This window comes from Gambusia affinis, linkage group LG23 (genome assembly GCF_019740435.1).
Source record: "Gambusia affinis linkage group LG23, SWU_Gaff_1.0, whole genome shotgun sequence".
In the NCBI taxonomy this organism is placed as follows: Eukaryota; Metazoa; Chordata; class Actinopteri; order Cyprinodontiformes; family Poeciliidae; genus Gambusia; species Gambusia affinis.
Window position 1 is genome coordinate 14687390 of NC_057890.1, and position 20386 is coordinate 14707775.

The window sequence follows — 20386 nt, forward strand, 5'->3', positions numbered from 1 at the left end:
TTCTATGGACAATTTATCATCCAGAAAAATTTGTCATGGTGGCAGGCATGAATAGAAAATAGAAAATAAATTATATAATGTTTTCACTTTGTAGGAACAGATCTGGAAACTCTTTGGTTTCTAGATATTTTTTGCTTTTTTGACTGTGTTTAATCTGTAAACAGAAGTTCAGAAGCCATTTCAATGTAGTTCTGGTGTCCCGTGTCATAACGCTGCCACTACCATCTTTTCTTGTGGAGTTGGCATGTTCTTATTTTCTGGCACAAACTATTTGACACTGATAAAAACACATAAAGGTCTTATTTATTTTGTCATTACTTCATCTCTGCAACTCTCTCTAAAGCCGGCCTGCCAGTTTCCAATCGAAACATTTTTTTTTAAAGTTTCATTTTTGGACCAGAATGACAATAATCATTGCTTCTCTTTGGTTTAGATTTGATCCAAACACAAAAATTACTCCACAAACAACAGCAGGTTATCTGGAGCACTTGCAAAGAACACTTGAAGTCAGCAGCAGCGTGACACCATCTGTTTAATCACAATGGGAGACAGCAGGGTAATTAAATATTTCGCTGTGAATCATGAATCATCAACATGTTTTCTACCACATACGTGTTCACTGTTGGAGTCAGCAAGCATCAAACCTCTCATCTGGTTATTTTTCCTCTGTTCTGAAACAAATTCTGAATGAAACAAGGAATTGGAGTCCTGTGATGCAAGATGTGGTAAAAGACCGTGAAATGTCTTTTTGGGAAAGTTTGTTTCTGGATCAAAGCAGAGATGATCACAGCTCCTCCTTTTTGGTCATTAGTGCCAGTCTGCTGCAGCAGAAATGACACCAAAGCACCAGAAAAGCCAAAATCACCAGAAAAACAGACGTGATGTTTTATCAGAAACCTACAGGGGACGAAGTGGGGCTGCATCAGTGCACAATAAATGACTTGTATGTGTATGATTTTTAGTGTCCACTGTGTTAAATGAGCTGAGATGTTATGTTTCTTCATAACCATTTAAAAAAGCGCCATAAATGCTTAAAGCCCTGGAACATATAAAAAGCTAATTTAGTTTGTGCAGCAACAGCTGTTCAAAAGGAGGGTAAACAAACTCCGACACGAATAAACAGCCACAACGAAACACTCTCAGCTTCTGTCTTAGTGCATATAGCTTAGCATGTTAGCTTTCGAACGCTTGCAAATTAAGCAAAGTCAAAAGAATATACCAGCTAATATACTTAACATGTGTGATGTTTAACTGAACTTGTTAGCAAGCTAGAGCAGAATCTGAATGCAAAATAACGGGAAATTAAAAGTTTCCCCTAGAAAACTTCCTAAGCCAGTTATAATACACTGGGGGAAATCCTGAGTAAATGGAGCTGCTATTTACAGCCTCACATGTACCTTAAAGTACTAATAATACCCATAATAATATAAACTTTCGGCCATCTACAGGTGAAACAAAATGAGTAAAAACAGCAAAGCTAATGCTGGCAACTGCCTTAGCATTAGCACACAACTTAGCACATTTAGAAGAAGTATGCAGACATATTTTATGCAGGTTTGTGAAAGGAAGAAAAGGGAAAACACAAATAAAACAAACCAATCCTGAAATAATTATCTGACCGCCAGACATCCTTGTTCTGACTGACTCTGTAAGAATCAAATGCAGAAACTTATTTTTAGTTAAAAGCAACATAAAAAAAAACATATTTAAATTATATTTGCATCCTTTGTAATTCAGAGTGGGATCCCCGGCCAATTTCCACCAACTGGACTTCCAATGCTTCAATGGTTCCTCAGCTGCTTTTCCAGGGAAAACAAGATGTTGGATTTGTTCTATGAAATTCTCAGGGATGTTTATACATTCGTTCCAAGACCTCCTCTTAGCAAAGCGGATCAAAATGTATTTTTTTCTCTGCTCTCGTTCTGAGGAAACCTGTCCAAAAAAGAACTGAGGAAACAGTCAAAGGATTTCTGCAAGGTTGTTTTGAGGCTACAGACTGGGATGGACTTCACTCGACACATAGACAGAACATTAAAGGTGAACTATTATGTTTCCTTGAAAAGGTTTGGATAGGTCTATGGGCGATAGAAAACATAATCATTACATTTTTTGAACAAAATAATTCTTAGATGATGACATTTTACTCTGCTGAGTCCTGACTATTTTGAGCTCCTTTAAGGACGAGCTACTGTAGGGTCTCTCTCTCTCTCTGCTGGTCACAGCCCCCAACTCAGTGTTTACACTTTCACATGAAAATAGCTGCAAACAGATGTGCAGTTATACAACCATCCATCTCTGAAAAGCAAAAGTGGAGCCTCCTGCATAAACAACAAGAGTGCAGCAACTGGTTTCTGGATGGTGAAGTCCACAACAAAATGTGTGTCTTTTCCAGCAGCCATTGTACAGTGCATACAGTGGGAAAACCAGCTGACCAAATGTGTTGGAGATACGCTTTGATTGCTAGGTAACGGGTTGGGCTGCGCTGGTTGCTAGGTAATGGTTACATCCCTGCTGGAGTTCTAACTAAAACCAGGAAGATAGAGCACATAACACCAGTTTTAAAGTCTCTCCACTGGCTCCCTGTCGCTCAAAGAATAGACTTTAAAATACTGTTGTTAGTTTATAAATCACTGAACGGTTTAGCACCACAATACATTAAAGATCTGCTGCTGTTGTATCAACCTTCCAGACCTCTCAGGTCTTCTGGTTCTGGTTCTGCTCTGCATCCCCAGAACCAGAACACAACTAGGAAAAGCGGCATTTTTGCACCATAAATCTGGAACAAACTTCCAGAAAACTGTAAAACAGCTGAAACACTGACTTTCTTTAAATCTCAACTAAAAACCCACTTGTTTAGAGTTGTATTTGAAACGTAATCAATTACAAATTTATTGACGGAATCTGACTTGATGTTGTGTTTTTATTGTTGATTCTGTGTTGCACTGTGTTTTTGTGTTTGATTTGATGTAAAGCACTTTGAAATGCCTTGATGCTGAAATGTGCTATACAAATAAAATTTGATTGATTGATTGATTCCAGAGGTTTTGAAACTAGTCATTTTCCAGACACGGGAAACATTAACTTACTGTCAAAAACGACTGCATGTTGTTTTTTAAAGCAACTGAGTTGCTTTTAGGAGCAACAGAAACTCAGAAGGAAGAACAAAATGTTTATTTTCCTTAATACGCCGCCTTTAATGCCACGATTGAGCGTGTAAGTAATTATCTAAACTTATGTGTGAACAGCACCATCCCTATTGAACACAAAGACACTTCCTGAGTTACAAACCCCGGAGGTTTTATGGAGAGAAACAATGAATTAGCGACAGTAAAAGTACTTCATGCAGGTGTGATAACTGGCAAACCAGACCAGTTACAAAGTGAAAAGAAAGCACACCTGAAAGACGCAAAACAAGGAGCAAGCAAGAAAAGCAGATAAATCGATTTATTGTTTTATTACTCTAAAACCGCTATTAGCCTCCTGCCTCCATTTTAAAATGCTATTAGTGAGCCTGCATTAGCTGCAGCTGTCTATCTTTCTGGAACAGAGTGCAAAGTGAGTGTTAAACACAGATAAATTCAATCTGTCCCTCAGTTGTTGGAGTCAATGAAAGAGGCAATGATGAGTATGCTCTATTGTTACCTGACTGGCGCAGCGGCAATAATTGCTAATGAAAAACATAGATAGTTGAGTGTTTACTTTCTCCAAAGAGCTGCTTTACACACAAAAGAAATGCCTGGTTTCACAAACCAAAGTCTAACATATCAAATATACACATAACTCCTGAAGCTCAAATTTAAAGCTGTTTATATATTTGAGGGTAAATTGTTACAAGACAAATCATCACAATCACATTATTAAATTTGGGTTTGATACTTTGCAATCATTCAAATTACATTTAATTGCTTTCCTGCTTTGATTGTTTTCTCTCTGCAATTTGGACAATTTGTCAAGTGATTTCATAGGTCAGTGCGACCAAATCTCATGTGAACAACAAACCGCATCAATCTTGGATATTCATTCACTCCTCCTACACTAAACATCAACTCTTAAATTCAGCTGGAGAAAAAATAAAAAATAAAAATCGCTCATTTAAACGTCTTCATTGCAAAGGTTTGCTTGGATGTAATTAGGCAATCATATAATCATATCACTGCTGTTGTCTATAATTAAAATTATAGACAAGTTAAATTGACTTTCTAACATTGATATATACACTCACTGGTCATTTTATTAGGTACAGCTTTCTAGAACCTGGTTGGACCCCCTTCTTCCTTCAGAACTGCCTCAATCCTCCGTGGCAGAAATTCAACAAGATACCTGAAATATTCCTCAGAGTCTGGTCCATACTGACATGGCAGCATCAGTTGCTGCAGATTTGTTGGCTGCACATCCACGATGCGATTCTCCCGTTTCACCACATCCCAAAGGTTTTCTATCGGATGGAGATCTGGTGACTGTGGATCCATTTGAGTTCAGTGAACTGTTCAAGGAACTAGTCTGAGTTGATTGGTGTTTTATGACACAGTAATTTATCCTGCTGGAAGCAGCCATGAGGAGATGGATACATTGTGGTCATAAAGGGATGGACCTGGTCAGCAGCAACACTCAGGCAGGCTGTGGCGTTGATACGATGCTCAGTTGGTACCAATGGGCCCAAAGTGTGCCAGGAAAATAACCCACAAACCATTGCACCACCACCATCAGGCTGAGCCGTTGAAACAAGGTAGGATGGATCCTCTCTTTCTTGTTGTTGACGCCAAAGTCTGACCCGACCGTCCGAACGTGGCAGCAGAAATCGAGACTCATCAGACAGGGCAACGTTTTTCCAATTTTCTTTTGAGCCTGTGCGGATTGTCGCCTCAGTTTTCTGTTCTTAGGAGCGGCACCCAGTGTGGTCTGCTGCTGCTGTAGCCAATCCGCCTCAAGGTTCGACGTGTTGTGCGGTCAGAGATGCTCTTCTGCATACCTCGGTGGTAACGAGTGGTTATTTGAGTTACTGTTGTTGTTCTATCAGCTCCCACCAGTCTGGTCCCCTCTGACCTCTGACCTCAACAAGGCATTTACACCCAATAGAATGTCTCTATATTTTCTCTTTTTCAAACCATTCTCTGTAAACCCAACAGATGGTTGTGTGTGAAACTCCCAGTAGATCAGCAGTTTCTGAAATACTCAGCCCAACAACCATGTTACATTCAAAGTCACTTAAATCCCATTTCTTCATCGTTCTGATGCTCAGTTTGAACTGCAGCAGATCGTCTTGGCCGTGTCTGCATGCCTAAATGCATTGAGCTGCTGCCGTGTGATTGGCTGATTCCACATTTATGTTAATGAGCTGTTGGACAGGTGTACCTAATGTTGCTGGGATCAGGCACAGATGACATCTCTCACACAAACAAAGTGGCCGGTGAGTGTATTCAGCAAGTTACATTGACTTTATAACATATATCTTAATCTACATTTCACATTCACATAAAATCCTGTCACATCTATCTCTTCTTACAGCGCTGTAACAAATTACAATACTAAAGCGTGAAAAGCATATCAGTAACTATGGTAATAAAAGGTGGAGGGAACATTACGATGTTGGAAAATAAACAGAGCGTTGATTAAATCTGGGATAACCTCCATCAGTATTGACATCCCATTATGATATCATGTTTTTCTAGTATTATGCTGCCACCTTTGGCACAAAAAGAAAGAACCAACATTAAGTGATTTGTGACAGGTACACTGTCACAATTTGTTTCAATTTCTATGGTGTAATCTATCAAAGATATCAAGATAACACAGTCTGACAGAAAGAAAATAGAATTTCAGAGCTAGGAGCTGAAAAGTTGGAACAGAGTTAGTAAATATTTAACTAAAGGATGATGCATCTAAAGTTCAGACTCAGGTTTAGATGGATGTTATATCCTTGTTTCTAAAGTACCAAACTCTATAATATAATATTTAAGACATAACAGTTATTTTTATCAAGAACTGCAATGTGAAAAAAGAAAGAAAAGGGTTAAAAAGACCTTTTTGTTTTTGGAGAACTGTTAATTTAGAACATAAAGTTGAAAATATTACACTTACTGGTGACTTTATGCAAAGAGCTGTTTGCACCAAATATCAGAAAAGTGAAGAAATATAACATGATGATGAATATTTCAGATTATACTGGGATTTTCCTGCACTAGAAGGGGAAAATGCCAAGAGAGTAAGAGTTGTAATGATGGAAAAAAGCCTTGTAAATGTCAAAGGTCAGAGACGAATGAGCTCGCAGGTTCAAGAAAGGCAACAGTAAGAACCAAGGTAAGTGGGATACTGTCTCCAACGTTAAAGTAAATGGGTTTCAGCAGCAGGGGGCCAGATCTGTCCTCGCTCCTTTCAAGTAAGAGAAACACTGGTTCAACAACACTGAAGGATAACTGTTTGGAAAAACGTTGACTGGCCTGAATAGTCTGTATTTCAGCTGCAGCATTCACATGGCTGTGTCTGGTTTAGGTGTAAACATGAAATATGAATCCATGTTGCCAGGTCAGACTGCTGGAGGAGGGTATTTGTACCAATCTTACTGAATACTATTGTTAAAAATTTCCATCTTTATGATCACAGCACAGCCATAGTGATTGCTTCTTCCATTAAGATAAAGAAACATGTCACAAATTGTTTCTTGACTATCACAGCAAGTTCAGCTTATTATCTCCCTGTGTCTATTTGCAACAGATTTGTCCAAATATGCAGTTTGGGAATCTGAAACACCTTGGCGCAATGCTACTTTACTCACTATTTGCTAGCAGTTGTAAAACAGCCAATCCAGAAGCAGCATTCATTTTTCTTGATGCTGATTGGCTGAACCCCCAAGTATAAAGACGAGGAAGAAGTTAGCTTCTGCAGTAATGCGAAAATCGTTTCTAAAGGGTTTATTACTGTAGTATATCAGGCCTGGATGGGCTAATCGGGAGTACTGGGACATTTCCCGGTCAGTCAGACATTTGGACAACCAGGGCCGGTTTTCTTACTTTTTTCTTTTTTATCATAAAATAGGCTTCGTCTGACTATCTGTAGTCAAGTTCCAAAAACTTCAGGGCTCAAAATGATTCAGTTTGACTGACATTGTAATTTCAAACAATCTGCGTGATGCCATCATATCAAGACAGATTAAAGTCTCTAAGAACAGTATCTGGAAGCAGGATGAATCCAAGCTATGAAGATTTCAATAAGTTCTGAAGGAACAGCCCAATTATTAGCTATATTAGCTTTACCTAACGGGGTCAGTGAGCCTTCTAACACACTAATTATTTTCTTTCTCAAGCTAAAAGAATATTATTAAGAGTCAGGAAATGCTAACCCACCGTCTAATAATAACTCCAATGAGATTTAATTACTGCAAAATACAAGATAAGACTTTCTTTGATTTGGTTTGGATGGATGAATGTGAACCAGACTTGGACTGGGAGGTGGAGTTGTGTCGTCAGCGTGCCTTTGCTGTCTCTCTACAGGTTTTGGTAAACAAAGAGAGAAAATGGCATTCGCTCAGAGTTAAAGCTCAGTTAACATTTTGTAGAACATATTAACTCTAAGTTGGTGAGACATACATTGGAGATGGCATGGCAGACTTGTAGGAGGGCAGAGAAGGCTACGCAAAGTGAAGTGAAATGACAGGCGGCCCCCCAAAAAAGATAGAGCTGTCCATTATGAAGAGACTGAAAAAGACTCAAGGGTGGTTTTATCATCACCAGCTAAAGTGCTGCAGTGGGCACAGTGCCTGTTTTTAAACTTAAAAGCCCCAAATCACAGAGATGCTGCCTCATCACACCCTGTTTCATGTTGTTTACAAAGTGCATTATGGTTTCTATGAGCCCTGTGCAGAGAAATGGGTCAGACTGTGAAAGATTAGGAATGATGATGTATAGCAAAGTGGGGAAAAGTATTTTAAGTCTAATAAAATGAAAAATGATTCGACCTCTGATGGACTGGAGATGAAATGTAACACCCCCTCCTGTGTGCAAAACTATCCCATTATCCCATCTTCACACAGTGAGAGAGGGATAATGGAGCAGAGAGGATGGGAAGATGTCTCAGTCGCAGCAATAAAAAGCCAAGATGTTAATGAAATTTTGCAGAAATGCCTTAAAAAGTAAATCTTAATCATACTTTTTGTATTCAAGGCCCTGAAGCTTGTGTACGGGTGTAAATTTCAAAGATAATATTCTGAATTTCAAATACTGAATTTTTTTAACATCTATGTTGTCAAGCTGAGGCAGGAAAGAAAGATTTCTTAAAAAGTCAAAACACTGAGCTAAATATAAAACAAAAACTGATGGATTTGTTTGCTTTGGAGCCCTATTTTTGTTTTTGGATACCTGCAATTTTCTAAGTTTTTTCACCAGTTTCATCTGTTTGATTAGCATCATTATTCTCATCCGCTGCAAACCTTCTTATTTCAGACATGCTGATGCAAATCCACTAAAAAAGCCAAGCAGAACCAAACCATGTTTTTGTGTCAAGTCACATGAAGTGCGGAACTGATCAAAGACAAGAAGAAAAATATTTCAGGTTACATTCACACCACATATGTAAATCGGTAATCCAATCATTTAAACCCAGCTTATAATAAAATCCTGAGAGTTTGGATGGATGTTGCTTATTTAAATCAGTTAAAAACTAGTTTTTCAGAGTAATTTGCTTCAGTTTACTTGTGTTGTTGCACATTTGGTGTAAATTAACTCAAAATAAACGTGCAAGATTTGTTTTACTTGCTTTGTTAATGCATTTGGCAAAAAAAGGTTTAGATAAAGTCGCTATAAACTGTAATTCCACCTTGACATTTCAAAATTTTATCAAAACAAGAATAGTATATTTAACATATTTAAAGATTAAAAACTAACAGTGCAGCAGCTAGGACTGCCACAATAACTAATGTTGCTGGACGATAAATTGTTCCAGAACTTATTGCGATAAATGATAATGTTGTTTTGAGACAATTTTCAAGTAATATAATGGTAATGGCATAATAATAATACAAGAACATATTCTTGCAGGTAAATCAATAAACTTTAAAATCTAATGGACATTTACACTCTGGAACTGGAAGACATTTAAAATATCCAAAATAAATAAATAAAAAAAACAACTACAGAAACAACAAATAAAATTAATTATAAAGTCTCTGTAAACAAAATTATCTTTCAAAAAAAGGGGATAGTTGAGACCAAAGAACCACACTGAATACTCATTCAGTTTTTGATTAAAAAAAAAAGAGGGAAAAGAGAAAAACAATTAGTAAAGCAAATGAAAATGATTTAGTTTCTTTTATTATATTGTGCAAATAACTGATTTATTGCAACAAGCTTGTAACCCAGTTTCTGCATTTCTCACAATCAAAGCCACTTGTTTTTCCACGTTTGTGCTTTTACGGACGAATTTAGCTCAAAAAGTATCAAGTAACCAGAATTATGAGGAGAAATAATGATAATAGAGTCTCAGCAACATTGCATAGCATTAAAAATAATTTCTGTGAAGCAGGAACTGCAGCAACAGGAGAGCCTCATTAGTAAAGCCCTGGACTGCATTAATACATCACTTTTTGACAGAAACCTGAGTGTATCTGAAAGGTTCAATGTTCCAGTTGGTCACAATATGTCAGTTCAACACGTCTGGATCCTTTATGCCACACAGAGCAATGCATGTAGCTGAAAAGAAAGCAAAACAGTCCTGACAGAATAGCTCAGACGCCAGCATCTTTATGCCTCGCTCTGACAAAAACAGCAAAAATATAAGTATAAGATAAGAGTAGATATAATGTTGGCCTCAGAGATGAAACACTTAGCTTTCCCACTTCTAAGGGAATCAAATTATGGACATAGTGATGAATGCTCTTCTTCAACAGCCTCTTCCATTATCCGTTAATTACCAAACAAGTCGAGCGTGAAATTGCCCCGGCAATCAGCTCTGTGAGGCTGCTTTACTTTTAAGCCGCCCTGTTTATAGTTCAGATTTTAAGCTAATAAGTTAGAAACGATTTTGGAGAAAACAATTCAACTTTCCGAGTGTCTGATGATCAAACACCTGCTTCCTGCTGCTGATTTGTTCCAGGTCTTTTCTGCCACTCTGCAGCTGGTTCACGTTTTCACAAACGGTTCCTTATTATGAGGAATTATTCTGGGTAATTACTGTAAATCAGAGCCCAACTGGATCCAACTTTTATCAAGCATCCAAATGCTTTCATTCTGCATAATTTCTGAACAATTGTGGTCAGATTCTTTCTCTCCTTGCAGTTTCACACTTACACTTTAGACCTGAGCAGTTTTCTAACAACAGGAAACTTACTCTATGATTCACACACAGGCACACTCTGCAGTTTTCACAAATATGCTTCTCAAAGCTCCTGATCCATCTTATTTTTTTAGTTGTTCACCAATATCTTGCACAGCGTCTAATTCACAAAGCACATAGCACTTACCTGAGTGAAGTTGCCCCCCACCTTCTTCAAATCAGACAAAATGGTGTCAAACATTTGTGCAGCAAATGTTTTTAAAGATAAAAAGAAATGTTTCTAGAGGTCATGAAAGGTCAACCAGCCCCTCCCCATTTTCTTCAAACCATATAAAATTTATGTCAATCAACTTGACTACATTTGTGCTGGATTGTGCGGCAATTTTTTTGCTTGTGCTGCTTTGGCTTTGAAAATATTAACGAAATTTTATTTGTGATTTTGCAAAAGTGTGGACTGGTTGATTTTTTGACCTTTAAACTTTTATTAATATCTTCAAAGCCAAAACAGAACAAACAAACAATTATGCTGCACAAACGTAGCCGAGTTTTTTGACACCAATTTTATCTGATTTGAAAAAGTGGATGGGGGGAGAGAGGGAGTTTGACCTTTTATGACCTCTGGAAACATTTCTTAATATCTTTAAAATGATAGCGGCACGAACAAAAGTTTAACGTTTGACACCATTTTTGTCTAATTTTAAGAAGCTGGGTGGCCAACTTCACTCAGGATTTTACAACAACGTCTGCAGTTACTGAAAGAAATCACAAAGATGAAAAGAATTAGAAAAAGAAAAGAAAAAATATCTTATGGTTATAGTTATAATTAAAACAAAAAATGAGAAAAACAAAACAAAACAGCCTTAGATATATATAATCATCTTTATTCAGGGATGAGAAAATATCAGATTGGGAGCTAATTGTTCTGGTTTGCCACAATTATTAGCAGAATAATAAACAATTTCTATTATAAATAGGTAACAACCATTTTTGTTATTTATATTTTACTTTAAGGAGCTTAGAGAGAAAGTAATTCATTATGTTAAAGTATTAAATATTCCACTAAAAAAAGGTTGAATAGTTGTCATACTATAAGTAAAATAACAATAGCTGCTGAAAAGAATGCTGAAATATAATAACCTCCTTATATAACCGTATATCATCTATAGGGATTAAGTTTCAACTGAACTTTTATTGAACTGCTGTTGTGGAGGAGTCAGTATGAAGCAAAAAGTTACATTAAATCAGACAAAAAAAACCAGCAGACTTTGCAGATTTAGGCTGAAGGTTCTCATTTTTAAAGGGAGGAAACGTGGCAATATTTGTTGGTGTAAGGAAGTTCAAGAAGTTTCGTCACAGATTAAAGATGCATCAGTTAGAAAATTTTAATCGGCACATCTTTTAGAACATTGCTTTTTTTTAGTAAATTAACAAGTAGATCTGGAGGAAGCAAGGAATATTCATAATAAATAATTATTAGGCGAGTGTTAATGATGTCTTTAAATTATTGGACGTGCATCCTCAGGCCGTCTGAATAACAAGTTAACATCACGCTGCTCGTTTAAATTATTTAAGAGTACAGGAAGATCCTGACTGTTCCCTCCTCATTTGGAGCTGTAACTTTGATACTTGTGTTTGATTATGCCAACAAAAACAAAACTATAAAGTTGGTCTATTTAAAGCAACCTGGCATCTCTTCATTTGTGCTTTTTTGAGCAAAAGAAAAAAGGTCATGTTATATCTTGCCAGACGGTGACCTTTTTTTCCCCCATCCTGTGTTTGAAGAGGAGGACACATTTCACTATTAAATAGGCACCACACTATTTTATATCTGTCTGAGAGATGTAATAACAGCAAGTATTTATTTATCCACAGTGCTCTGGGAGGAAAATTGCCATCTTATATCTCATCTTTGCTGCTCTGGACCATATTTCACCTGCAACAGGGGAAGACTGATGGTTCAGGAACTCCATACCAGGAATGAATTATGCATCACTGCAGTTTATCTAAGCAGGTACACTATTTTTTTTATACCAAAATTGACTAAACATAACACCTTTAGACTGCCTTCATATTGCCTGCGCTATTTTTAAGTTGTAGTTTTTCCCAAATGCCTATAAATTGTTGTTAATAATTTTAATTTTTTAGTGTTTTTAAACAAGTTGGATTCTTTTTTTTTTTTGCGAAATTAATATTGCTGTTGTGTTGCAAGATCTAAAGTTTTGCAACAAACAACACCCTTGAATTTTGATTTAAAGAACAGTTTGAAAATAACAACCTTTAAGCAGATATTAAATATACTTTGCATTTCATTTCCGTTATTGGTCGGATGGGATATTCTAATCTTCTAATAAATTAAATTATTTTTGGTAATAAGTATCTGTAAACATCAGTCTTGGCGTAATTAATCTGTATGATTTGTTTACATTATGTTCCGCCGGCATGTTATTGTTTATGTCCAGAAATTTTGCACAATGCTGAAGGGCAAAAAAACGAAAAGCATTGCCGCGGAAGAACAGTTCCGTTAAGTAAATAAAGTCTGGAGATGTAGGTATTATTAATTTAGTGCATTGCGCCTCAGGAAAGTGTGAAATTGCTAAAGGACAACTCAAAACCACTTATTTATTTCTCTCTGTACGCTATGTACGGAAACTCGTTACCATAGCAACTCGTTGCCAACAGCGCCACAATACGTTTCAGGATTCAACGCCAACCCCCCCAAAATTTCTCACACAGAGAACAGGAACATTCAGTCCGTCACAGAGGCATATTTTTAGGCTTGATGTTTATTTGCCGATTATTAATAACGGATAGCAGTGGTAGATTAGCTACCGCCGCTATTAGCTAAGCTAACAGTACGTTTGTTGATTAGCTAATTTAAACACCTGTCAAATAAACGTAACTTAACTACTTCCCTCTCCCTCGCTTTTTTTATTCTAAAATAAGACTTTTTACTCACCTTGTTATCTAATTGTCATAGTGTAGCAAAGCACCGTCACTTTTTAGCGCGTTATACTGACAACTTAACAGCTAAATCCAACGGTCTTCTTCTTCTTCTTCTTCAGATTTTAACGGCAGCTTGCATCCATTATTGTTGAACTACTGCGATCTACTGGATCCTTACACTTATTCCTCAAATTCTCCTATTGAGCCCAGTATTTTGTAAAAAAAAATATATATATATATATATATATATTTTCCCTTTTGCTTCATTACTATTTAACTGAGCAACCACATTCTCAAATTTCTCCAATAGTATTCATTGTTGTGAAGCAGCTTTTTGGACTCCAGCACAGAGATGCGTGACGTCACGCTGCAAGGGGTTAAAGTTAAATAGATGCGACTATTTGAATAAAGGACTATATCGAGAAGTATCAGCTTTGGTAAATTTTTCCTCTTTTGTAAAAAGGCAGATGGAGGAACATGTTGAAAGTAGGACTCTTGATGCAGTCATAATGTACACTTGCTAGGCAGATGCACACTCGTGTTACTCAGTGACTCGTTAACTGAAGATCAATCTGTTCACAAAATAGCAACATGAGGAGAAAATCTTTCCACAGAAGCCACTCAGATCCACTAAACTTACACTTGGAAGCAGTTTGTGTTAGCTGGATTGTGTGAATATTTAGCTCAGGTAGAGGAGAGCCCAAAGCCTCTACAGGAGCAGTGATACAGATAATAAACTGGCTTTGTAATTTACAGCATCTAAAAAGTCTTATTAATTTCACCAGGCATATTTCTTTCCAATTCTTCTAAAATTGGATTAATATCCAAAATATACAGGCATTAAAATTAAATGTGGTTTAGTGAGACAATTTCTCATATTATGCAGGATTTATTGAAACTGTATTTGTATTTAATAGGCTGTTGAGTGACTACTCAACATTATTAGTTTGTACATATTAATGATACAGTTGCCTGGAAACAGCTGGGTAGCGGCTGCTGGTGTTCTGTTAAATTAATAAATATCAGATGATTTTTTTTTCCCCCTGCATATTTTTAGTTTCTAAAATTACTGCAGACAAAACATGATTTTTAAGGAATAAGATCTGGCAGTAGTGATAAACTATAAGTGTAATAAACACTCTGCATCTGCAATTCCCCAAATATAATCCTAAGTATAATTTCTTTCAAAGTCTTTCACTGCTTTTTTATTTTATTTCGGTTGCTTTTTATTTTATAAATATTTCTGAGTTTTGTTGTTTTTTTAAGTAAATTTTTTAACCTTTCAAACTCAGAAATGTCCACATTTTTTCTAAAAAAATTCTCAAATTTATGCTAATAAGTTGGAGTCACAAATAAAAAAAAACAATAAAAGAGCAAAAGCTGGACTGCAATAGTACAAAGGAAGTCTACACAATAAGAACATTTACAGTAGTTAATTTTAAAATGTTCAAATTCAGAAATTTCTTAATTTTTTTCTAGAAAAATTCTCAGAAATTTACAAGATTTTTTTAGTGGAAATTATTCCTTTTTAATAGAAATATCTCTACATACTAATTGTAATTTTTTAAGTCTTTCACCACTTTTGAAGGTTTTTCAATTATTATTTTTGTTGCTTTTTAATTTTATAAATATTTCTGAGGTTTTTTCTTAGCAAATTTATGAACTTTTCAAACCCTAAAATAAATTTTTTTTCTACATACAAAATTTTTCACAATTTACAAGAGTTTTGGCCATATTATGCCTCCATACAAATAAAAGAGGAGGTACTGGACTGAATTAATACAAATGAAGCCTAATATACAATAAAAACTTTGAAGGATCTTCAGAAAGTCTAAGGATCTTTTCTTCCAGACCGCTTTAGAAGATTATGAGAGACTGAGCAAAATAAAAAGAAATGGAGGATGACTCAAGACTTTTAGAGCAAAGTACTTTTCCCCCTGATAAACGACATCATGCCTCACAAACTGCTCACAGGTCTAAGAACAGACCTGGAATTCACCGGTGGAAGCCAATGATTTATGGTTCTGCAGCGCGCTTTAGGGTTAAAGCAAACAGGATAAACGTACAAGGACTCCGCCACGAATTGTTCAAACGTCTTTGGGGGACAGCCGGTTTTAATGAGAAACAAAGATCATTTTAAGTGGAGGTTGAAACCCTCGGAGGCGATGACCTTGGATTTAAAGTATTCCCCCGGCACGGATCATAAACAGGTGTTGGACCAGCTGAAGCACAAACGATCCTGGCTGCTGAGTGTCAGAGGGAAATCAGAGGTTTGTAGGGATGGACAAGCGGAGCCTGAGGGAGCGGCCATGTTCATTCCTACGCCCAGGAGCAACAGGGATATGATGTACAAATCCAAAATATTCACTGTTATTGTTTCATAAAAGGAGAAATAGTGACTGATTGACTCTCTGTGAAGCAGAATAAAGAGTAAATTTCCATAGACAAAGCAGTCTGGTTTAGCTTAGCACTCAAAGTCATTACAAAGCTTTGCCAGCGTCTTCTTTTTGAATAAAAAGCTACTTTAACTTTCAAGAACAAAGAGAAAAACAGCATTGAAATTTATCTTTAAATGTCTGCAATGGAAGCTTGTTGCTCGTCAAATGCCTTCGAGGTTCACACAGCCTCCTCCTGGATTGCTTTTTGTATTCACTTGTGATGAAGCATTTGGTAATTTAAATGGGGCACGGTGACATTTTGAATCGGTAATATTTATCTACATCAGAGCAATGCATTCCCGAACAGAACTATTCACTGATTACATCCCACTGATGACAGATATTTAGTCATCAGTTGCAGTCATCTAGTGGGTGTTGCAGGCACACCCACTAGAAGGAAACAAACGCACCAGTATAACACTTTCATTCTATTGGCTGAGAGGTTGCCAGGCAACGGTACTTTTCTGTTCCAAACCAGAGCAGAAAAAGATTTGCAAGTGAGCAGAGAGAGATCAGTTTTGATGGCAGAAAAATTCCTCTATACTTTTTATCCCTATCTCCTGAGTCTTGAAATTTTATTTAAACTAAAACCATGACACTTTTAATAGGTCACAATTTATTTATTTACCACATGGCCAGAACTTTTTAGAGATAAGTAGTTGTAGTCATGAGCTGCATTTCCATTGACCACATTGAAGATGCGACAATTTTGGAAAAACAAGTTTTTCTATCACTAAAAAAACATTTCCAACATCAATGTGAAAACTTCAACCCTTTCTGCTTGACTTTACATGTTGATTATTATTTGGATTAACTGATAAATAACTGAATGAGAAAAATATTTTTAATTGAATTTAATGCTAAAACTACCCCACTGTAGTGGTTTTGGGTAAAACATACTTACAAAGAGCTTTTTCTATGTTAATGCAAAATGTACAGCTCTGGAAAAAATTAACCACTTAAAATGATCAGTTTCTCTGATTCGACTCTTTATAGGTTCATGTTTGAGTAAAATGAACATTGTTCTTTTATTCTATGAACTACTGACAACATGTTTCTGAAGTTAAAGCAAAAATGTCATTTATTTGCAGAAAATGAGAAATGGTCAAAATAATGAAAACGACGCAGAGCTTTCAGACCTCAAATACTGCAAAGAAAACACGTTCATATTTATTGAGAAACAATAATACTAATGTTTTAACTCAGGTAGAGTTCAGAAATCACTATTAAGTGAAAAAACCAGGAGATTTTCAATGTGGCTCAATGCAGTGGACCCTTAAATTCTTTCCAGAACTGCATTTATTTATTGGACAGTTTTGGCTTTCCTCTGTGGGTGTTGTTCTTTCAGTAAATGGTTTCACAATTAATCAATTAACTGGATTAATCCAATCAATCATTCCAACTCTATAACAGAGGATACCTGTAAGTATCTAAATAAGTGTTTGTCTAACAGTGAGGGAAGTTTGAGCGGGTTAAAACGGGAGGAATTCACTTTATAATAATTAATACTATGCTTGACTCCCCCATGAGAGTTTCCATTTGATTCTCCAAGCTAACACGGCTCTGACTGCTGTCTGCTGACTCATTCCTCTAAAAAAAAAACAAAACTTGTTGATGCTGTGTAAGAAGAAGGAAGCTCCACTCACTCAGCTCCGCGATGCTGCCCACTCGGGTCGCCAGCAGCGACTGTTCGAGTGTGCGCAGCTCGGCCTGGGAGTATCCGTGACCCTCGCCGCCTCTCCCTGAGCGCTGCTGGTCTCGGTGCAGGTTCAAACTTTCTGGCAGGCTCAGCACACCTGGAAGAAACACAGAGACAGACACCACGGCTCATCAAGCAGCTGAACTCGTATTTGAGGAGAAAATTTAGTTAAACTAACTTCTTTCCCTCCCCCACTCTCACATACAGGCGGTATCACGAAACACCAGAGGGATGGAAGCTGCAGAGGAAACGCAGAAATGCAAATCAGCACTTTTAGCTAAATGTAGAAAAACAGAGCTGGGAGTTCGGAGATCCACATTTATTTTCTTCTCCAGCTGCAGCTTGGGGTAAACATTTATCTTCATGATTAAACGTAAAGCGTAGGGTTAAAAGCATAAAGTGCTAAAAATGAATCCTAGATTCCTTCTGAAGCCGAATACAAGTTTAAATTCCTGTTTGCTTTCATCGTTGTCTATTTTGTAATTCATCACCTGAAGTCTAATTAAACTCTGTTATTTCTATGAATTCAAATTGTGACCTTGGTGGGAGAGGTTTCTCGTTTTATGTAACCACTTATGATCTCAGGTGTATTGTTTTTGTGGGTTTTTTTCCGTCTTTGTTGCAGCAGATTATGTTTGCTGACAAGAATGAATCCATTTAGGAAGCCATTGTTGCAGCCAGGCATTGTTAAGCTGCAGAATGGCTTGTGACAGATTGGATATTGAGTTTTTTTCTCCTGCAGGAGAATGGAAAGCAACACCACACTGAGGGCTAATCCTAATGACCCAGCGCAGCAGGATAAGCCGTTTCTCAACAAACAGTAATTAAAACATGGGGGAACTTAGTCTATTTGTCTATATTTGATGCCAGAATTGAAGACAAAAGGCCCATGCAGTTGGACAGAAGGCAACAAGCCGGAGTTTTTCTTGAATTTAGCCTCAAATTCCTCCCACAGCGTTTTCTTCCCACATTGTCCAGCCCGGGAATTCCAGTATTCCCCAATCAGAGTCCCACTCCCTTCTTCCCACAGCCTTTTCGGGTAGGTTTACTCAATTTAGAGCTTCCAATAATTCCTTTAGCAGCTTTTTTCCATTGCTACGTGACCGCTAAGCAGGAGGCGCAACGCAGCTTATATCTGGGTGTGCCTGAACATAAATTCCTTGGGAGAAATATATGAAAAGTTTCCAAAGAGTGGAAGTATTTCAACAAAACAGAGGCAGATTTAAACCATGTGCACATTTTGATGCGATTAATGACGAAGCTGAAGTTGGTTTCCGATTGCAGCTTCCGATTTGGGAAATGGTAGAAGGGTGACTCCACTTAATTTTTCACTACCTTCATCATCTTTAATCTACTCTAGTTAAAAACTACAATATGTTTACTCTTCAAACCTGGACTGGATCATTCTTCACAGAAACCAGAACATTTATTTTTAAGTTTGTGAATCGTGAAGCATTCATCTGACTTGTGAAACGTCAATAAAGGTTGATATCACCACTTTTTACACATCTGGATGACACTAGAATTGCTCTAATTCCTAAACCACAACACTTACACTTTTCAAACCTGGACTGGATTATTCTCAACTAATGCCAGAATATTTAAAACCAAATGTTGGATTCGTACAACCTTTATCTGATCAATGAAACTTCAATAAAGGGTGATTTCAGCTCTCTTTTTCCATCTGGACCACAGGAGGATTGAACTCACCCTCCTCTCAAATTTCTATTATTTTTGTTGTTATATGCAGTTTTAGCTTTTTCATAAAATATGCAGAAGATAGTGGAAAATGAGGTGAAACTGCCCTTTATTGAAGTTTCAAAAGTCAGATTTTGTCACAAAATCGCAAAATAAAGGTTTCATAAATCCCACACTTGGTTTTAAATATTTTGCTATCGCAGCAGATTGATCTAGTTCAGGTTCACAGAGTCTAGATGTTTTAGGTTTTTACTAGAGTAGATAAAATATACTTAAGATAGTGAAAAATTTAGTGGAATTGCCCTTTAGCCTTTTTTCAAATTGAAAGCTGCAATCAGAAACCAACTTCAGCTTTGTAATTTAAAGGTAGATGTGGCAATGTAATCAATTATTTCCTCTCCGGTAACATGATCAGCTGCTAATAAATTAGAAAACAGACATTTATAAAAACTGTACAAGATCATGTGACATTAAATTAAATTCAAAAATAATTTATTAATCCCCAAACATAAATAAAATGTTGCTCCAACTCATGTATAATTTTCTTCCGAGAGTTTTTGTAGATGCTGATGCCTCCAGTAGAAGACTGTATTACATTGGTTCTAAATAAGCCTCTGACTGAAGACACACATTTACTGTAATTAAATGATACAGATTGTAAATAATGCTGGTTTTAGGTGAGTTATTCAGAATGTTTTTCTGTTTCTAGATAGTATTAAATTAAATTATTAGCCTTAAAGTCTTAAAGCAAAGAATTTACTGAAGAAACTGAAAATTTAAATAATTAAAATAAAGCAAACACTTTCCTTCAGAAGACTAGACATCAATAGATGTTTTTATTTGGCTGCTTGCTCTGATTTAACCAAGAAATATTTGTTAAAAATCACAATACTCACAGCTTTTAACCCTATTTGGTTAAAAAATATGGTAAAATATGGTTATATGACCGGCATATATGGTTAAAATATTTAGGCCTCAATTGTTCTCGTCATATCCATGTTTAAATGGAGGATATTAACTTGAAGTCTGCAGCGAAGCTAAAGAACGCAGCATATTGAGTTGGTCTTGCAGCAGTTTTTTCAGAACAATAAATATCAAGAGAAACCAACTGAAGTCCAGGTTCTGACAGAAAACTTCAGAACGCCTCAAGGCAACCAGAAAATTCATTGAGACTTTAGTTTTATCTCCTTTCCCACAGTGAGGTTGAGAAATCTCCTGAATTTCTCTGGGAATTCCAAAATTAGATTTTGAACTTTGAAATACGTTTCTGTGTTTTCTGAAATCACGGCCCGTTATCGTTACTGCCGTCCAGATTTAATCTACTTATACCTCTTTTTGTTCTCCT

At 36.6% G+C, this 20386-nt stretch overlaps 1 protein-coding gene across 3 annotated transcripts in view; it reads right to left on the reverse strand.

Moving 5' to 3' along the window:
- The window catches only part of LOC122826248 (ankyrin repeat and BTB/POZ domain-containing protein BTBD11-A), a 168259-nt gene that overhangs the window by 33427 nt on the left and 114446 nt on the right, over positions 1 to 20386 (reverse strand). For 2 of the 3 annotated variants that reach the window (XM_044107860.1, XM_044107859.1), the window contains exon 2: positions 17291 to 17440. In XM_044107860.1, coding sequence (XP_043963795.1) covers positions 17291 to 17440 — 150 coding nt within the window. Of the gene's footprint in view, positions 1 to 13219; positions 13363 to 17290; positions 17441 to 20386 lie in introns of those variants that run through there. The other variant, XM_044107861.1, reaches the window with a different exon arrangement.